Source organism: Lemur catta, chromosome 17 (genome assembly GCF_020740605.2).
Source record: "Lemur catta isolate mLemCat1 chromosome 17, mLemCat1.pri, whole genome shotgun sequence".
In the NCBI taxonomy this organism is placed as follows: domain Eukaryota; kingdom Metazoa; phylum Chordata; class Mammalia; order Primates; family Lemuridae; genus Lemur; species Lemur catta.
In genome coordinates this window covers 23,132,011-23,151,766 of record NC_059144.1, presented here as the reverse complement: position 1 = coordinate 23,151,766, position 19,756 = coordinate 23,132,011, and the positions used below count along the sequence as shown (strand labels likewise).

The following is a 19,756-nucleotide window of genomic DNA, read 5'->3' as shown; positions in this document are numbered from 1 at the left end:
ACCCATAGGATAGAGTTAAGAATACCTGACATGGCTGGTATAAAGATGATGTGAGATAATGTATGTAAAAATGCTTCCTTGTAAATTGAAAAACTTTTATATAAATGAAAGGTTATTTCTGGAGCTGAGAGAGAACCATGTTAATCAATGTAAACTTAACATAGGATTTAAAAGCATATTTTCCAATGTACTTCCAATAAATAAAACTACCACTATTGCCATTTAGCCCATTCTTCTTCCTCCAAGTAGAAAGGAGTCATGCTTTCTCTTGTGGGACACGTCATCAAAAAACTGAAACAAGGAGATGCTGAGGCCCCAAGTACATACCTATGCTCGGTAGAAGCTCTGGATGGGATCCCACCTTCTCCTCCACTAGGCCACCTGCAAGTGGCTCAGATGCTATGCCACCATGATTGCTTTTTGCGGTCGGTGCCGTGGAGATGAGCTCAGAGGGTACCAGAGTGGTTACTATTGAGCGTACACTGGTGGGGAGAGCACCGCCAGGTAAGGCGGGTCCTGCTGAGGCGGAGCCCGGGCTAGAGGTCATTTTTAGCAGAGCAGGTGTTGGGGGCCTTGGGGTTTTACTGTCCATCTCTGTGGGTAACTGCTCTGTTCCCATGAGCCCCGGAGCTGTGGTCTCTAGCCCTTGGCCTTCAGTCTCTCCATCTGCACCATATTGCTCGTCCCCTTTCTCAAGAGTGCCTGTAACTTTCTTACACGCCTTGGTCAGCAAAATCTGGCCAATTTTGTCCACTTTTCCTTTGCCCTTACTAGATGAGACTGGGCTTCGCCGGTTGACAGAGGAACCTGGACTATTATTGGTCAAAAGGGGAGAAACCATTGTGGTTGACTGTGAAGAGGGCAGAGTGCTCTGATCTGCTGAGGTGCTCACTTGAGGACTAGCCTCATCTGGATTCAATTCTTTCACTTGCTGGACAGGGGGATGAGGAGGGACAACTGGAGAAGACGTACAAGGCGGGGAAGGAAGCTGAACAGGGGTGGCTCTTGAGTTAAGGACCAAAGGTCGACCTGTCTGTATGTTTGGAGCGGGACTACTGGAGGGAGCATTAGGCGGTACAGGTGCAGAAGAAAATTTTATGTTCTGAGGTATGTGTAAAGGGCCAACAACTGCAACGGAGGGAGGCATCAGGCCAGAGTTGGTTGTCAGTGGGGCTGCAGGAATTGTGCTTGGCTGTGATCCTTTCATGACCTGAATTATTGAGGATGAATTGATAAAGACAGGAGTAATGAACTGAGGCCGGGCATTAGATTGAGCAGCTGACTGTCCCTCAGAAACCATAACCTTGCTACCCACGTTGGGCATTGTGACGACTGTTGACATCAATGCAGACTGCAAGTGAGTTGGCAGAGCTGCTGACGTGTTAGCTGAAGTTGTGATGGGATTGGAAGTGACAAATACAGTTATTTGATTTGGAGGCAAGGGAGTGGAAATGGAAGAAGAGCTGACAGGTCTTGACATTACTGGAGGGATGCTTGGTGCAACATTAGAACTGACCTCACTCAATTCTGGATGCACAAGGGTTGAACACGGCTCGTTACTGTGAGGTAAGTTTAGGGAATTAGAGGGTTCTTTAGAAGAAGACGGATCCTGCAGTGTGGGAATGACAGATGCTTTTTTGAGATCCTCCCCAGAAACTACTGGAGGTGTTACTTCCAGATCTGTAAGCCCAGGGGGTTTAATGGTCACATTAGGAGCTCCAGAGTTGTCAAGAAGTTGACTTAACGATGTTGGTGCTTCCCTCATAGCAGGAGACACCAAATTTTTGTTCTCTTCAACACCGGGAAGTTTATTAGGATCCGAAGGTTGCCCATCCTTTTTGGATTGATCTTCAGGGACAACCATTTTAACTTCTTGGGCAGGGACTGCTTTTAGCTCAATGTTTACCTGCTCCTTCCTACCCTGGGAATTCTGGCAATCACTGTCCTGAGGCACATTCAAGCTTTCCTTGTTATCCTCGAGAACACCCCCCACTGCAGCCACAGACACGGTGGGATTTTGGGGATTCAGCCCACTGTTGTTAGGAAAGCTCCCGGGTACAGGGGGATTGGTCAAAGGAGTGGGACTGACCAATACATTTCTTGGCAACTCCACGTTCTGCAACAGCGCTGCATTTGTTTGAGAGGCCAGAGTAAGTTTAGGGGCTTTTGAATTTTGCCTCCCAGGACTTGGAGTGGTTTTCCTACTGGACCCAGGACTAGACCTGCGACTGTTGCTTGGACTTGCTCGTTTTGTTGCTCCAGGATTAGACTGCTTTCCAGAATTCACCACCACAGAATCTAATTTGTGAGTTTGTGGGGCAGCAAAATTGGAAGGATTCATGGTAAGATTTGAAGGTGCTTGCCCAATGGCCTTCAAAGTTGTTGGATTTAGGCCCTGTTGATCAAAGCCCCTGTTTAAACTTGGCCTAGGAGGTAAAGGAATATTAATCTGTGGAGGGAAGAGTCCTGCTATGGAGGCATTGAGTCTTTCTGGTGACAGACTGATTTCTGAAGGTTCTGTGCTGGGAGGTCGGTTGTTGGGTGTCTGAGGGTAATAGGGTCTGGGGCTGGCTCTGTTTGGTGTCTTAGGCCTAGATGTTTGGGTTGGAGCAGCCACATTCGGAAAGTGGTGGCCATGAGAGCTGGGCAGGGAATTTACAGGGGGTTGCTGGGGAGTTGCACCTTGAGTTGCTGAAAGGGGTGATGGTCCAGGTTTTGGCCCTGTCATCATTAACTGATTCTGGGAGACTACTAAATGTGAAGGCATGTTATTTGGGCCTCCTGAGACAGATGGTACTTCACTGCCACTTGCTTCAGGGAGTGAGGATGCCTCTCCCAGTGGCGAGCTAGAAGGATTCTGTGGGTTCTCCTGGTATACCATTTTCCTTGAAGTGCTTCCCAAAGGAGTATTCACAGGCATTGGCATTCTTTGTTTATCAGGTGATGGTGGCACGGAGGCAGGTCCTTGTAAACTGACCATGACAGGCACACTGCCACTCTGTTGCAGGGGTGTTCTCTGGGAGTCTGGGTTCAGGGGGCCCCTTGGGGGGTGGACACTTTGGGAGACTGGAAGCCTGACTGATTTGGGATCCTGCTGCATCATGAGCATCATCATCATTTGCTGCTGCTGCTGCTGCTGCTGCTGCTGCTGCTGCTGTTGCTGCTGTGACTGTGGCTGACTGGGAGGTGGCTGCTGCTGCTGCTGAGGCAGTTGTGGCTGTGGCTGCTGCTGTGGAGGCTGTGGTGGCTGTGGTGGGGGTGCCACATGCTGCATGAGTTGAGGAGGCATCTGCTGAAGTGGCCTCTGTTCAACTGGTTGAGAAGGATAACCTAAAACAAGCCCCCAAATCAGGGAAGTTAGATTTTTCAGCAAGAAAACTTTGCTTCCTTTAGAGTATAGCCAAGCAACATTCATCTAGGTGGCAGACTATGCACAAACAGCTCAGGCATGCCCACTCCTGGCGCAGGAGGCAGCCCCTTGTTATTTGACATAAGCAAAAAGCAAAGCATCAAGAACCTGGAGCTCCTCAATGTGCAGGGTCTGAATGAGGCATTATTGTACTCAGAGTCCGATAGGTACTCTGTGCTATGCACTGAAAATGGCTGAGTCTATGCCAGCCAAACATTTAGATGAAACGAGAAAAACTCCATCAACAGCAAGTAGCTGGCCACCCAGCATTCAGGTTTCTTGTAGACATAATATTTCACTGTATTTGCAAGTGAAGTAAAGCATTTAGGATTCATTTTTTCTGTTAGCACAGGTTTAACTTTTTAAAGATGTGGTTTTGTTGAAAATGCCAGCATTGACGGTAGCCTTTTTATTCTTTCAACTGAAATAAAGTATAAAATTATAGGATTCAGTTCCTTAAGAAAGAGGGATGTAAAACTACTCCAATCCATTTGCTCCATACACTATGCTGCATCCTTCAGGCTTAATCCTTTGGGGGAAACCAACTGAATTAAACTGCCCCTCAGACGTAAGTCAGTGTAACAAACAGTAGGAGCTAACAGAAGCTAATATATACGTTCGAAATAAAATGAGGGCACTAAGGTTTTTATGGATATTAATTTGCATTTACTCTCTTACATGCAAACCTCTATTTGGAGAAATATTTTCTATTAGTCCACAATTAGGGAATAAGTAAGCCAGAAGCACAGCCCTTAGGAATTAAAAATAATTTTGGGAAAAAAGAATTCTGAGGGAAAATCTCTTCCAGATTTGCAGAAAGCAACATCTCAAATGATTCTCTCTTTTGTGAAGATTTTACTTGGCATTTTAGAACCAAAACCTTACACAATCAGAAAGGATAAGCCTATACTCAAACCAAGAAGAAAGGTGCTTTAGTGGGAAAAAGTGAGGATATAGCTGGGATACAATTCCACAAACTAGATTTATTCCATTGTTGCATGAAAGTACATCAGGAAGGTTTTAAAGAGGTGACAGAAAATAAGAACCATTGGCCCTGGCAGTTGGAAGAAATGATGACTCACGATTTTCACAAAGCTACTAAATGCTGTGGGTCAGACTCTGTGCTTAATAGCTAGTTAATGTCTTCTGGCCAATGATTTCCATGGTACCAATGAGTACAAGGTGCAGAATCCAGTTTTGAAGATTTTTTTTTTAATTCTTTTTTTGTTTTAGGCACAAGTGACTTCTTGACATATTTTTTTTTATAAAGCTAACAACATACGGCAATTCTACAGTTTAACTGTCCTTTTAGCTACATAGTCTAACACAGTGGGTTTTAATTGTTCACATCTAGTCTGGGGTTCCCACTTTAAGAAAATTATAATTTCTGCAAAAGCCCATTGATGTCAGGACTATGACACAGATGCCTTTTATCTTTCAACCCACCAGACAGCACAGTAAATACCAAAGAGGGTAGCATAGACAATACTTTTGAGGGCCTCTCAAAAGTAACAGTTAAGGGCATGGCTGCTATAGAGTCCAGAAGCTGGAGGCAGCAGTCCAAAGGACACTAGTGGTAAGACAGATTGGAGTGGATGTGACAGAATGCCAGAGAGGGAAAGCAGAGGACACAAATAGTGCCCATGACACAGTCAAAAACCAATTTATCAGTTAAGGGATGCAAACTCATATGCCTTTAGGGGCCAGGCAGGTAGTAAAGAAGAGAAGTGGGCTGGTATAAGACAGTAGGAGTCCTGTGAACAGTGCCCAACTGCAGAGAGGACTTTCTAAAGGCATTCCAATTCAGGTTTTTGTTTAAGACACTGCATGGCAATTCAACCCATTATATGCCAAATTCAGCATTCAGGCCCCCCGTTTGCAGAAAGAAGGCAATAAATGTGTGTGAGGACCCTGGGATTCAAATAAGAAGAGTTCAGATGTATCTGAAGGAAGAAGGTGCCTTCCTGCTCATAATGCCTTCTGGACATCCTCCCCAAAGACTGATGACCTCGCAGCCTCAACTGTGCTGCTGCGACTCACTGGTGGGAAGTGTGGTATGCCCAAACAATTCATAATAAATAACACAAAGTGTTGATATCATGATGGATTTACCTTTTTTTGTCTGTCTGCTTTTTGGATTCACTTTAAAAATATATAAATTAAGAGTATATTAAAGCTTATTCCTAAAATAATGTCACTCTCATTTATATGCCAAAAAGGAGGTAGACTAACTATCGAGGAAGAAACAAAACATAACCCTTTGTACACAACGGGGAGAGTGCCCTAAGTGTAAACGTTGTGCATCTTTAACTGTGTCACAGGGGAATAAAGTTACAAGTCACTGCTCAGGCCAAGAGTAACCAGGTATAGAGATATTGTGGCAGATGTCCTTGGTCCTATAATACCTGGATTGGAATGAATGAATTTTCGGAGCTCTTCCCTTTTCAACATTTAAAGGATAATATTATTTTATAATCAGACAGGGGTACAACACAGGGGGTTTCAACAATATTGGTACTGCTTATTCTAAATTTAAGTTGGGTGGTAGGCACATGGGTGTCTCTTTTATTATTTACATCTTCTCTATGTTTTAAAGATTTATAATAAAACATCTATAAAAAAGATCATCTTGTTTTAAACCCTGTTAGTTCTCTACTTTGAGAAAGCCCCAGGAGAAAAGGTTGCAGGAAAGGCAGGCAAGCAGGATTAGAGTGAAAACATCTCTCCATTTAATGTTAATTCCATTCTGATGCCAACTAGAACCTTGACATTGACAAGAATAAAGAGGCACTTCACATTTCAGTCCAATTTTATGAGGACTTAAAAATAATGAAGATAAATTTGAACAGAATGTGTACATGTGCGTATAAGATAAGCCTTCAGAAGTTACATTTGAAATGTTTACTTAATATCAAAGCAAAGCTTCCAAATACTAAATACATTAAATCGCTAAAGTAGACTAGTTAGAAGACAAAATAAAATACTATTGTTTCCTTGAAGAGAAGGAAGCCTTCTAATGCTGCACATATGATGACAAGTATATAATCTTTGGCTAACATTTTATCACCTGGTGGCCGGTTTGAAAATTCTGGCAGTTTAGGGCCTGAGTTGTCCAGGTTAATTCCTTGTTCTCCAGGCAACGGTGGCTGATCAGCCTCCTCCAGACCAGTGGGGCGAGTATCTGGGGCGCTAAAAAATAAGTAACACATTTGAGGTTATATAGAAAATACACAAAACTAGCTCAACTCCTCCCCTATTTCTAAAAAATGAAAATCTGTTTCATTATCATTTTTACCATTATTTACATCTCTTCAGTCTGGATAAAATATTCAATATTGGCATAAAAATAATCTGAATTTCATTAAATGTTAAAATCTGCTTAATCTAATAACACTTATTTATTCAAATTGTTTCCACAAATTCCTGACATATGATTTTCACGTAACCACCTATTCCTTAGCTGTTTTAAGACTTGATCATGGCTGGGCACGGTGGCTCATGCCTGCAATCCTAGCACTCTGGGAGGCCGAGGTGGGCGGACTGTTTGAGCTCAGAAGTTCGAGACCAGCCTGAGCAAGAGCGAGACCCCGTCTCTACTAAAAATAGAAAGAAATTATATGGACAACTAAAAATATCTATAGAAAAATTAGCTGGGCATGGTGGCACATGCCTGTAGTCCCAGCTACTCGAGAGGCTGAGGCAGGAGGATTGCTTGAGTCCAGGAGCTGGAGGTTGCTGTGAGCTAGGCTAACACCATGGCACTCTAGCCTGGGCAACAGAGTGAGACTCTGTCTCAAAAACAAACAAAAAAAAGACTTGATCATAGGGCTATCAATTTTATATAGTACTCTTCCTGTTGAAACCACACTATCTTCAGTGTAGCTATCAAATTCAAATAGGGAGTCTGATTGTTTCTTTTTTGTGGATTTGACAGTGGTGGCTCCAGTAATTTTCAACTCCTTGCAAAAGGCTGTCAGTTGGTTGATGGAAATGGTATTAGAGAACAAAGAGAACACTACAACAAAGTTAATTCTGCTGCAGAACTGCAGAATAATATTTGCAGACATCCCATTGGCTTTGGGACACCTTCATTTTTCCCTGGGTGTAGCTTAGAATTTTTAGGGGAGAAGAAAAAAATGAAGAAAATATATCTACTAACACACACATTCCCAAAGAAGCAGAGTGCTCACACCCCTCATTTTGTTTGTAATCTCAGTCCTAATGCACCTTTCTTTCCTACTTTTAGTTTCCTTTTGCCCTGATTTTGTTCATCCACTTTATTTTTTTATTTTTATTTTTTGGAGACAGAGTCTCACTCTGTTGCCCGGGCTAGAGTGCCATGGCATCAGCCTAGCTCACAGCAACCTCAAACTCCTGGGCTTAAGTGATCCTTCTGCCTCAGCCTCCTGAGTAGCTGGGACTACAGACATGTGCCCCCATGCCCAGCTAATTTTTTCTATATATATTTTTTTAGCTGTCCATATAATTTCTTTCTATTTTTAGTAGAGATGGGGTCTTGCTCTTGCTCAGGCTGGTGTCAAACTCCTGACCTCGAGTGATCCTCCCGCCTCGGCCTCCCAGAGTGCTAGGATTACAGGCATGAGCCACCTCGCCCGGCTTGTTCATCCACGTTAATGTACTGTTTTGTCTAATAATACAATGAGTCTAGTTTCATAAGCCACCAAAATCCATTTTAGAAGCCCCAGCATGGGGAGTGGGGGGAGGAGAGGATGGGGGAAAACCTACCTAGTGGGTACAATGAACACTATCTGGGTAATGGGCACACTTATAGCCCTGATTCAGGCATTAGAAAAGTGATCCATGTAACCAAAAACATCTGTACCCCCATAATATTTTGGGGAAAAAAAGTCCCAGCACATGGGAATTTAGAACTTGAAGCAGGTCCTTGGCCCATTCAAATCCCTATACCGATTTACTCCTTATGACTTCTCTCTCACTTCAAATTCTAGCCAAAGGATTCTGTGGTAACCTTTTTGAGAATTATATAGCTAAAAAAGCTCAGATATCTAGTTCAGCCCCCTCACAAACAAAGGCCCACAGGCCCAAGGTTCCACAGTGAGCTAGTGATAGAGCTGGAAGTAGGTGTTCTTGCTATTAAACCTACTGTTTCCCTTTCCTAGCAGCCTTGATGCTATATAAGGTCCTTTTCATAATTTATAGACCCAACAAGTAAGCAGTTTCCCTCAGGGCTGGTGAAAACAGCAAAAATGCATACTAATGGCAACAGAATGACCTTGCAATTTTATTCCCAAACAACTAGGAGGAATAAAGTAACTATCCCCACAAAAATGTTATTCCCACAGGCTGAGAGTAGTAAAGAACTTAACTGAGAAAGAACTAACAGAAAAATTGGATAATTAAAGTACTTATTAAGTCTGAATTCAGGAAAATATATATTGTTAATACGCAATGATTGGCTTTTTTTTTTTGTAGACAAAGTCTCGCTCTGTTGCCAGGGCTAGAGTGCCGTGGCGTCAAGCTCACAGCAACCTCAAACTCCTGGGCTCAAGCAATCCTTCTGCCTCAGCCTCCCAAGTAGCTAGGACTATAGGCATGCGCCACCATGCCCAGGTAATTTTTTTCTATATATATAATTTTAGCTGTCCAGATCATTTCTATTTTTAGTAGAGACGGGGTCTCGCTCTTGCTCAGGCTGGTCTCGAACTCCTGACCTCGAGTGATCCTCCCGCCTTGGCCTCCCAGAGTGCTAGGATTACAGGCATGAGCCACTGCGCCCGGCCAATGATAGGCTTTTAACGTATAAGATTCAAGAAGTAGCAAGTGAGTATGATGTAATAGAGTACAACCAAAGAATGTTGTGGGAAGGCTGGGATAAAAGTAGTTGGTTTTATTTTGAACATTTAAGCTTGTTTAAATAAAGCTCCCCTATTCTTTTCTATAGTGCTAGGAATTTATTTGGATTAAACTGTTATACATTCATTAGTCATTATTCCCTATTAAATGTCTCTAAATTTTAGTTTTATGATTAAAGGCAGAAAATCCAGCTCAATCAATGTTCCTTCTGGAAACATTTTATCAAAGCCAGCAACATGACTTAAATTAATACTTAGCTTCAGGAAATGAAATATAAATTATTAATTGCCCTTCCTGCTGTGATCTTGCAAAAGAACTCACCTGGAGAACTTTTACTGAAAGGGTAACTGATTTAAAAAATCCATTCATCTTAGTGTTAGGGTTTTAAGCTTCTAGGGATGATAAAGAGCCTTTAAAGGAAAGGCACCTGTGCAAAAAACCATTGCTGAGACAGCAGTAGTTTTCATTTCCAAAACACATTTGGCTTTTCTGGTTCCCCAAAAGCCATTATAAGCCTGAAGTCAGTGCTTTGTGGAGTTGTAATGCGGCAGCACTCGTTATTTTTCAGGCTCTGAGTGCTACAACCCCCCTGAGACTGCAGAATTAAGACATGTATTAGCCAAGTGCAATGTATAAATCTTGTTTGGATCCTTATTTGAACAAACAAACTGTAAGAAAAAAAACTGGAGATAATCAGGGAAATGTGAACACTGGACATGTGAGAATATTAAGGAAATATTATTAATAGTTTTCTAGGTGTGCTAATGACATTGTGTGGTCATATAAAAAACTAATCTTTTATTTTATTTTTTTAATTTTTTATTTTTTAATTTTTTTATTTCTTAAAATACTTTATTCTTCTGAGCACAGGGCGCACAGCAGCGCAGGGAGCGCAGCATGTGCGCTATTCTTATCTTTTAGAGTTATACACTGAAACATTCACCAAGTGAATTTGTTTTAAAATAATCAAGAGGGCAATGACAGAGAGTATAGATGAAGGCAAGACAGGCTGATAGGCAAGATAATTATTGAAGCAGGCAGATTTCATTATACTATTCTAGTTTTATATGTCTAAAATTTTCCATCAAAAAAAGCCATCCATATAGAAACAAATGAATAAAAATTGAGGCAAAATTATCACAACCTACTTTAGATCTTGCTGACTATTTTTCTTCTTCCGAGGGGGTTTCTTCTTCTTCGGTTTATTTGTGTTGGTATTATTTTGCTTATTGTTTACCCCAAAATGGCCTGCAGAGATGTCACTCTGCAATAAGTTGACCAACAATGGGCTTGTTAGCGTGACATCCTTATTGACCGGGAAGCCTGGATTTTGACCACAGGACATCTGATTTCCATTGGGTGCTCCACTGAAAGGTGCATTGAAAGGCATCCCATGGCCTGAGAAGTGGTTTCCCGAGGCACTGTTTCCCTGCATGGCCTGCACATGGGGGGGAACCATGTTGGTTTGTTGCATGCTAACATCAGGCATCATCTGAGACAAGTTGACATCATTATTTGCTGTAGTAGCAGGATCACCATGCTGCTGGGCCATATGTGGGCTGGGCCCTGGTGGCCGCAGGACCTGCCCCTGAATCCCCATAACCTGAGATGAACTGTTGTTCACTGGCCCTTGCTGGGGCAGCATCTGTCCTGACATCTGTCCAGTAAACTGCACCATGTTTCCTTGCATGTTCGGAGTTGGTCCCCTCATTATCTGTGCTGGTCCCGGCATGACATTGGATTGGTTCTGAGTGTTAAACTGCTGTTTATTCCCCTGCATCTGATTGGTCATGATCTGCTCTATCATTGGGTTCTGTTGGAGCAAAACTTGCCCCTGAGGCCCCATCATCTGGTTATGTGGTGCCATCATTTGTGGGCCCTGTTGGGAAAGCATCTGCTTGGGTGGGGTCATCCTTTGGGGCGAGGGCCCAAGATTTTGGCTCTGAGGGTTCACCATCATTTGGCCCTGTGGCATAAGCTGGGCCCTTGAAAGGATCATAGGGTTCTGAGGGTTCAAGGTTCCTTGTTGCTGGACCATCTGGCTCTGGGAGGGCACAATCTGCTGGTGCATGCCCATCAGCTGAGATGGTGGGCCCTGCTGGGGCTGGCCTTGCATGTTGCCCAGGTTCACCTGAGGAACCCCAGAACTACCAGCCTGCTGATTGTTCATGTTGCCATGAATTCCCATGAGGCTGGGCTGCATCATATTTGGTGGCCCGTGGGACACCTGCATCTGGTTTTGAGGAGGACCAGCTCCTTGACCACCTTTAAAAAAAAAAAAAGGCACAGTTTCAGAAACAAATATTGTCTTATTGTTATTAAGATACTCAAATTACCTTACTTAGAAAGACACCCATCACCCATATATTCACTGACCAACATAAAGGTGCTGTGGTTGACATACTTTCTATGAGTTTTCTAAACTATGCAGATGTGACTGTGGGATAACTGTTTACATTCTCAGTGACCATACAATAGAGAAGAAACAGTTTCTTTACTCTATGTGGTAACTTACAGATAACATTTTGAAGATTAATAAAGTTTACTTTCTTTCAGATTAAATAAATAGAAAGGCAGCATCTCATTGTTCTAAAATGACTTGTAGCTACCTTAAGGTGAAGAAAATTAACAAAAAGCACTGTAAGCTAGTTTATAGAAATAAACTGCTATAAATGAGGCAGGGAAACAAAGAATGTGAAGTATCCTCTTAGGAAAACTTCAATAATGCTGAAAAGACACTTAAAAATGCTTCCTGGAAAACTAATAATGACACTCAAAGGCTATGCGTGTGATATTTGGATGCTGTACTTTAAAGAAAGGAACATCTAATACTTCTTAAGGATAGGTCTCCTCTACACTATGTGGTAAAAATTATTTAATCTTAATCTAGAAGCTGAGCCTCTGGTGACTAGATGACCCATCTGGAAGCTGCAGGCAGATGGATGCTAAAACTTCAGTGACCCTCCCCTGTGGCAGTCCCTGGTGGACTACATGAAACATGTTCTATTCTCAGCTATTTCTAATTTAGACAAAAGGTGCTGCCTGGCTTGCTGAGTTTACTTATTGTTGGATCTTTGGGAGTTTCTTATAGCTACTTCTGTTCTCTCTTTTAAATGAATAACCTTCTACCTTACTTTATCCCTTTTATTTTTCACTTTTAAATAGGGATTAGAAAGTGGCAGCCATAATGAAATTATGAAGCCAGTCCATGATCCAGCCAGGAAGGAGACAAACTGTCCTTTGTTTACACTATCCAGACTTTTCCTGAATTCCAAGGAAGATTTTTCTAAACCAGCCTTATGAACCCAAACTTGAACTTCATGACCACTGTATATGCTTACATACACTGAATATACCAGTGTATATGCATTCTATCAACAAATATTTATTGAGCACCTAATATGTACAAGGCACTCTTTGTGCTGAGGTAGTATCAATAAACAAGATAGACCAAATCCCTGCCCTCATTAAGCCTACAGTCTAGTTGGTAAAAGACACAATAAACAAATAGATGAGTATTTTTTCAGGAAGCAGTAAAAGCTAACAAGAGAAATAAAGTAGGGTAAGAGAACAGAAAATGACAGACAAGAGTAGAGCTACTTTACATAGGATAAATGGGAAAATCAAAACAATATGTGAATGTGGAAGGTGCCATATAAAAGTAGAAAACAGCTGTCCTAGGGTGGAGGAATCATAAGTGATTTTATCATTGTTTTAAAGCTTCCTATAAAAACCAGAAATTCACATAACTCAAGAATGAAGTTTGCGTTAGGAGATTCAAGAGACAGTTTGAACTTTGTTTTTTTATTAAGTCAGGATTTTTCTTATTCCTTAGTGATTTACAATTATAGTTGGGAACAACATAACTAAATTAGCTCCAAGTGGGAATGGGAGTTCAGAAAATATTTGAACTATCTCAGTCCAAACTGCTTGAATGAGAAAGGGTAAGAGGATTAGTCATGTGGTCCCTAAGCAACCAGAAACATGAAGTTTGAGCTTATAAAATACTGCTCTACAAATATTTCTGAGCCATTCCATTGTATCTTATTTCCCTTCCAAAATTTCTTCTTATATACAATACACTGTTGGTATTAAATTTGAACCAATTAAGTTTGAAAAATACCACATTGTAAACCAGAATTCAGATACCCAGCATAAACAAAGCTAGTAAGTACTATACACAGACTTAAAAAGTCGCAGTTGTCTAAACATGCTGTATGCCTAGATGGCTTTGTAGTTACAGTTTCATTTGCCAGAAATGCCTTTTGTCCTTTTACTATCCAAGCAAGCTCTAACTCAGGAGTCAGCAAACTATGGCCCATGGGCCAAATCAGGCCCACTGCTGATTTGTAAATAAACAAGTGCTCATTTGTTTAAATATTGTCTATGGCTACTTTTTGTGCTACAATAGTAGAGTTGTAACAGAGACCATATAACCTGTAAAACCTAGAATAATTACTATCTGGCCCTTTATAGAAAAAAATTGCTGACCCCTGCTCTAACTTGTTTCATCTCCTTTTCTTAGGTGTTTCCTGAGACATTTTACCTACTTTCTACAAATTAGTTATTGCTCTGAAAGAATAATTATTTGTGGATGTGAAATTAAGCAGAGAGACCAGGACTTATTTGTCTGTATACCCTTGTTGCCTATCAAGTCTACCACAAAATACTCAATAAATGCCAGATGAATAAATCACAGAAAACAAACCTGCATGCTGGACATTTTGATTTGCTTGCAGCTGAGGGGCTCCTGAATTCCCAGGGGTGGTTGCTGTGGTCGAAGGCACCTGACCTTGCATAAAGTTCGGATTGGCCTGTCCTGCTGAGAAGCCAGGTGGGAGGCGTTTAGGCATTCCTTAATAGAAAACAATGAGTAAGGCAGTTACCTAGCAAATTTATACTCTTGCTCAGATATGGAATGAATAAGGAAGGATGAGCTGCATGAAGTCTCCACTGGCTTAGCTCTCTCTGTCACACTGGTAGGATCTTTAATAACAAGGTTGGGAAAGATGGTTAAAAAAATCAACACAATTTCTTATATGAGCATTGTCAAAATGAAAAAGAAATACTAAAAAATTTACACTTAGAACATGCCAAGGAAAAGATGGCAATCTGCTCCCTAAATGTGATCTGAGGCCACGCCACAGCAAGGTTTGAGGGCTCACTTTTTTTCTTTATACAACGGACCCCAAAACTTTACATACTTCAACACAGTCACCAAAGGAATAGTCTAAATTCTCTCATATTTAACAAATTGATATGAAATACTACAAAACAAAGAGCTGGGTCCTGATATTAAAGATAGCTGATTTTTTTTTTCCTTTGAGGGAAATGGATGACAATCTCCTTTGCAGAAAATTTCCCCCCAGTATTGTGCTTGTCTCTTCAAAAGAGACAAGGGATCAGAAACAGTTCATAGGAGCTTCAAAGTGAGGCTATGTTAAATTTATCATCATGCCTTTCGCTCATAAAGTTTGCTGTTGCTTCTGACAGCTGTGGTATTGAAAACCATGCTCTAATGGAATCTTACTCAAGTACTAGTTCCTTTTAGGAAGGCCTAATTTCAGAAAACAAATTTATAGTAAGAAGAATCTCAGAACCCACTCATCATTTATAATGCAGGCCTTGATGTGGCCAGATCACCTAGGTGAGCATATCATCTGCTCTATGAAAGCATCAAGACCCTAAAGCTCACTTAAAAATTTCTTGTATTAGTCCATTTATGTTTTTAAGGGCCAAATTTTCAATGCCCTGAAAGACTCTTTGTAGACAAATATGCATTTGTCCTTTCTTTAGCAGTGACAAGTCCCATTTGCATGCTTCCACTGTAATTAAATCAGTAATCACTTTTGCAGGAGGGACTACCCACTGATCCAGGGCAAGATGCCCAGAACAGTGAAGTTTGGAACTGAAACATTCTTGCATTTTCTAAGAACTTCTTAGGATTCAAATATTAGAGCCTGCATGTCAGCAAAATTAATTACAGGATAGTGAAAGACTGATGAGCAACTTAATTTCACCAGAAACCATGGGAACATGCCTTTGCTATGTTGCACTAAAGATGCAAGGGTTTTTTCTGGGTTGGCAATGGGTGTCTTTTGGTGGGGGATATGCTTATCAGATGATAGTATTACTGATACTCTCTATACCTTACTGAAAAGCTCCAAGCACATTCATGTGCACTAGATCAATGATTAATAAGAATAAATAATAAACATGGAGATGGATAAGTTTTACTGTAATCGTTTTACCTCTCACACATTAAGCTCCATTGCTTTTTCTTCATACAAGAGGCACCTTACAAAATAAATAAATAAATCTCCTTTAGGTATAACTGATGGAATTCCCTCTCTAAGGAGCAGGCATTGGCATTATAAATCTATAAAAGTCAATGATTTCCAAACTTATTCCCCTTTAAGACTTTAATCAACTTAACAAATACCATGCTTACTATTTTACTATTAATAGGATTATCAAAATTGATAATTATAAGGGCCTTTTCCCCAATAAGACCCTTGTCCTTATCTTTTCATTTTTGCTCTGCTGCATAAATTTTTCAACAGCTGAGAAGTTTAAATTGTTAATAAAATGCATGTTTCTTCTGGACATTTTAATTTACTAGTACAAGATCAAACAAAAATATTTGAAAAACAAAATGAACATCTCTATATTGAATTTTACCTGCATTTTAATCCAGAGAGCTAGCTTAAAATTAACCAGTAAGATGCTTCATAATGTATCAAGTTAACTAAGTTATACAAGCATCACCACCATATCAACAAAACCAAATAATTATATCCTTCTTTCACTCCCTCCATTAACTCTAAAAACTGAAGTTCTACTAAGATCTATCTCCAGCAAATTTACTATCACAAATAGCTTCAGTGTTCCTCACCTCCTAGGCCAGGATGTAAACTCTGTGGCCCCTGGTTTGGTGGTTGCTGCTGCATCACCATGAAGTTAGGTGGCACATTTCCCTGTTGAACCATAGGATTCCGACCTGGAGAGCTGACAGGCTGCTGAAATCCCTGGGGAAGTGGGTTATTTTGAGGTGGCCTTGGTCCCATCTGCTGCTGAGTTTGGTTAACCGTTGGGGAGGATGCAGGGGATCCCTGCTGGAAGGAGGAGGGTGAGGAGGCAGGAGACTTGTTGGTGAGGTGGGGCTGCTGCAGCGGGGTTGGGACCCTGGAGGGCCCTCCCTGCAAGCTCTTCATCTGAGGAGCTGTGAACTGGCCTGGGTTGCTCATCTGAGTAAAGTTTGTATGGGCTTGTGAGGCTTGCTGGCTGCCAAAGGGATATGGAGGGGGAGGGTGGGATGGTGTCTGTACCGTGGCTAAGGATGGTCTTGCCTGGAGTTGCTGTTGCATTGGGCCAGGCAAAGGAGCCTTCTTCCACCCTTGGTTTGCAGTCATTGTGCCCAGAGAACCCTGGGCTGGAGGAGGTTGAAGGGCTCCGGAAGGCAGCTGGTTCCAGCCTGGAGGAACAGGCACCTGAGCTGGGGCAGTAAACTGGGGTCGAATTCCCTGTGGCTGTTGCTGCTGATGTTGCTGTGGGGGTCTTGCCTGCAACTGTTGCTGCTGTTGCTGTTGTTGTTGCTGCTGCTGCTGCAGCTGGGGAAAATTAGCTGGGTTCATTTGTCTGTTCACAGGGACAGGCTGCATCGGGTGGTGTGGGGGAGCTAAAGATCCTGAGGGATGACTTTGCTGCTGTATATGAAGCCCAGAGAGGAGTGGGTCCATTCCATCTGTTTAAAGATAGTCAACAAAGCAATAATTAACCTACTGAAACCTAGAGCAATGGCCTTGGCAATTCTGCAAATATAGAGTAAAATCTGCTGGCACTATTCAACAAAATAAGTATTTGTGAATACCATGTCTGTGCAAAGCAGGATACCAAGATAACAGAAATATGAATCCTGCCTTAAAAAGAGCTTATGTTCAACAGTGGACATAAGAGCCAAACGAGAAATGCAGAGAGCAATATTTTCCAAATCATATTCTAGGGAACTATGAAAATTAGTGTTATAAAAAAAAGAAAACAAAACAGTCGATTAGGTTTGGGAAACACTGAAGCTCACCACCTTAGGTTTCTTCACTGTAGGGCTTACGGTGGCTCTAATATGTTAATTTTGAATCTCGAGGAGAGGGACAAAGAATGATGCATTTAACCAAGTTTATTTAACTATAGAGTACTCTGTCATGGAGTATCTTGTAGGACTAAGTAGGCCAAGGCATGAATTTTGAGGAATGTTGGGGTATAAGTGATAAGAGAATCATGAGAAATTCTAAGAAAATGATGACATTTAGCTTAAAGAAATCAGGGCAGATTTTGTAAAGAAGGTGGCATTTTGAGTTACGCATTAGAGATAGCTGATCTGTGCAGAAGTTTCAGCCTCTTCAGTCTTCAAAGATTGGAGGTCGTTACCTGACTGAGAAGCCGGGCGAGGAGTCCTGGGCTGGAGTTCTGGATTGGGGCCTGGTGTCATCAAGGAAGATGACACATTTCCACCCTGGGGTATCATAACAGTGGCAGGGCTGTTCATCCTTATTAATCCTAGAAAAAACAAATCCCTACAATAGAATACTGGAATTGGCACAATTTTTGTTTTTAATGAAATATTTCAAGAATATGAAAAGGTATGAAAATTTCTATACTCATCATTTACCTTTTTTAAATCTCAAAAATTTGTCCTATCTACATCAGATATACATGTAGATACAGCAGACGCCTCCTACTCCTTCCCAATCTGATTCCATTTCCTTCCTTTTATTATAACAGTTTTATTATAACAGTTCTATGCATGTTTATTTACCTTTTCTGTATACGTAGGTAAGCTGCACAGCATTTCTTTTTTGAGACAGGGTCCTGTTCTGTCACTCTGGCTAGAGTACAGTGGTATCATCATAGCTCACTGCAACCTTAAACTCCTGGATTCAAGTGATCATCCTGCCTCAGCCTCCTGAGTAGGTGGGACTATAGGTGCACACCACCATTCCCGGCTAATTTTTCTATTTATTGTAGAGTCGGGGTCTTGCTTTACTCAGGCTGGTCTTGAACCTCTGATACCAAGTGATCCTCTCATCTTGGCCTCCCAGAGTGCTAGGATTACAGGAGTGAGCCACCGTGCCTGATCTTGTATGCTTTTAAATCTCTGCGTAAGTGGTACCATACTATATGCATTTTTTTTTCAGTTTCCTTTTTCATTTAATATTATTGAGATTCAACCCTTTTGACTGCTGTAAGTGCTCAATGGTATAGAAACATCCATCTTTCTGCTGATGACTATTAAGGTTTTACTTTTCCTTTTTATTCTTACAATTTTGCAAGGCCATGTATTTGTCATGAATTCTTTTTTTTTTTTTTTTTTTGAGACAGAGTCTCACTTTGTTGCCCGGGCTAGAGTGAGTGCCGTGGCGTCAGCTTAGCTCACAGCAACCTCAAACTCCTGGGCTTAAGCGATCCCACTGCCTCAGCCTCCCGAGTAGCTGGAACTACAGGCATGTGCTACCATGCCTGGCTAATTTTTTTTTTTTCTATATATATATTTCTTTTAGTTGTCCAGATAATTTTTTAATTTCTATTTTTAGTAGAGATGGGGTCTCGCTCAGGCTGGTCTCAAACTCCTGACCTCGAGCATCCACCCGCCTCGGCTTCCCAGAGGGCTAGGATTACAGGCGTTAGCCACTGCGCCCGGCCTGTCATGAATTCTTGTGGACATATGAGAGTGTCTTTAGACTATTTTAGACTATATACTTAGAACAGTCAGATTTTTTTTTTTTTTTTTAAGAGACAGGGTCTCACTCTTGTTCAGGTTGGTCTGGAACTCCTGAGCTCAAGTGATTCTCCCGCCTCAGCCTCCTAGAGTGCTAGGATTATAGGTGTGAGCCACTGTGACCGGCCCAGAATTGCTAGGTTTTAAAGTATAAGCATCTTTAATTTTATTACATATTGGTAAATTGTTCTTGAAAGTGATTATACCAATTTATACTCCAACTAGCAGTTTGAGAGCTCCTCTTCCATCTCTCTTATTTCTGACACTGTTATATTTTTTTAGGATTTATCATCTATGTTCTTAAGTGAGAATAGCTTATAATTATCCTCTCTTCCTGTCCTTTGACTTTTGGCGTTGAGATTAAAATAACCTCAAAATAAGTTGGAAAGAATCTTTCCTCTTTTTCTATGCTCTGGAAGAGTATGTACATCTGTTCTTTAAATGTTTAGTAGGCCGGGCGCGGTGGCTCACGCCTGTAATCCTAGCTCTGGGAGGCCGAGGCGGGTGGATCGCTCGAGGTCAGGAGTTCGAGACCAGCCTGAGCAAGAGTGAGACCCCGTCTCTACTAAAAATAGAAAGAAATTATCTGGCCAACTAAAAAATATATATACAAAAAAATTAGCCGGGCATGGTGGCTCATGCCTGTAGTCCCAGCTACTAGGGAGGCTGAGGCAGTAGGATCGCTTAAGCCCAGGAGTTTGAGGTTGCTGTGAGCTAGGCTGATGCCACGGCACTCACTC

The 19,756-nt window shown here is 41.5% G+C and overlaps 1 protein-coding gene across 6 annotated transcripts in view; it reads right to left on the bottom strand.

The window, feature by feature from the left end:
* NCOA6 (nuclear receptor coactivator 6) overlaps positions 1-19,756 on the bottom strand; it is a 99,797-nt gene that overhangs the window by 21,178 nt on the left and 58,863 nt on the right. For 4 of the 6 annotated variants that reach the window (XM_045528762.1, XM_045528764.1, XM_045528763.1 and 1 more), the window contains 6 exons: positions 17,669-17,797; positions 16,140-16,988; positions 13,953-14,099; positions 10,393-11,509; positions 6,477-6,598; positions 328-3,330 (listed from right to left, as the gene is read on the bottom strand). In XM_045528762.1, the coding sequence (XP_045384718.1) occupies positions 328-3,330; positions 6,477-6,598; positions 10,393-11,509; positions 13,953-14,099; positions 16,140-16,988; positions 17,669-17,797 (5,367 nt within the window). Of the gene's footprint in view, positions 1-327; positions 3,331-6,476; positions 6,599-10,392; positions 11,510-13,952; positions 14,100-16,139; positions 16,989-17,668; positions 17,815-19,756 lie in introns of all 6 variants that reach the window. The other 2 variants (XM_045528765.1, XM_045528766.1) reach the window with 2 other exon arrangements.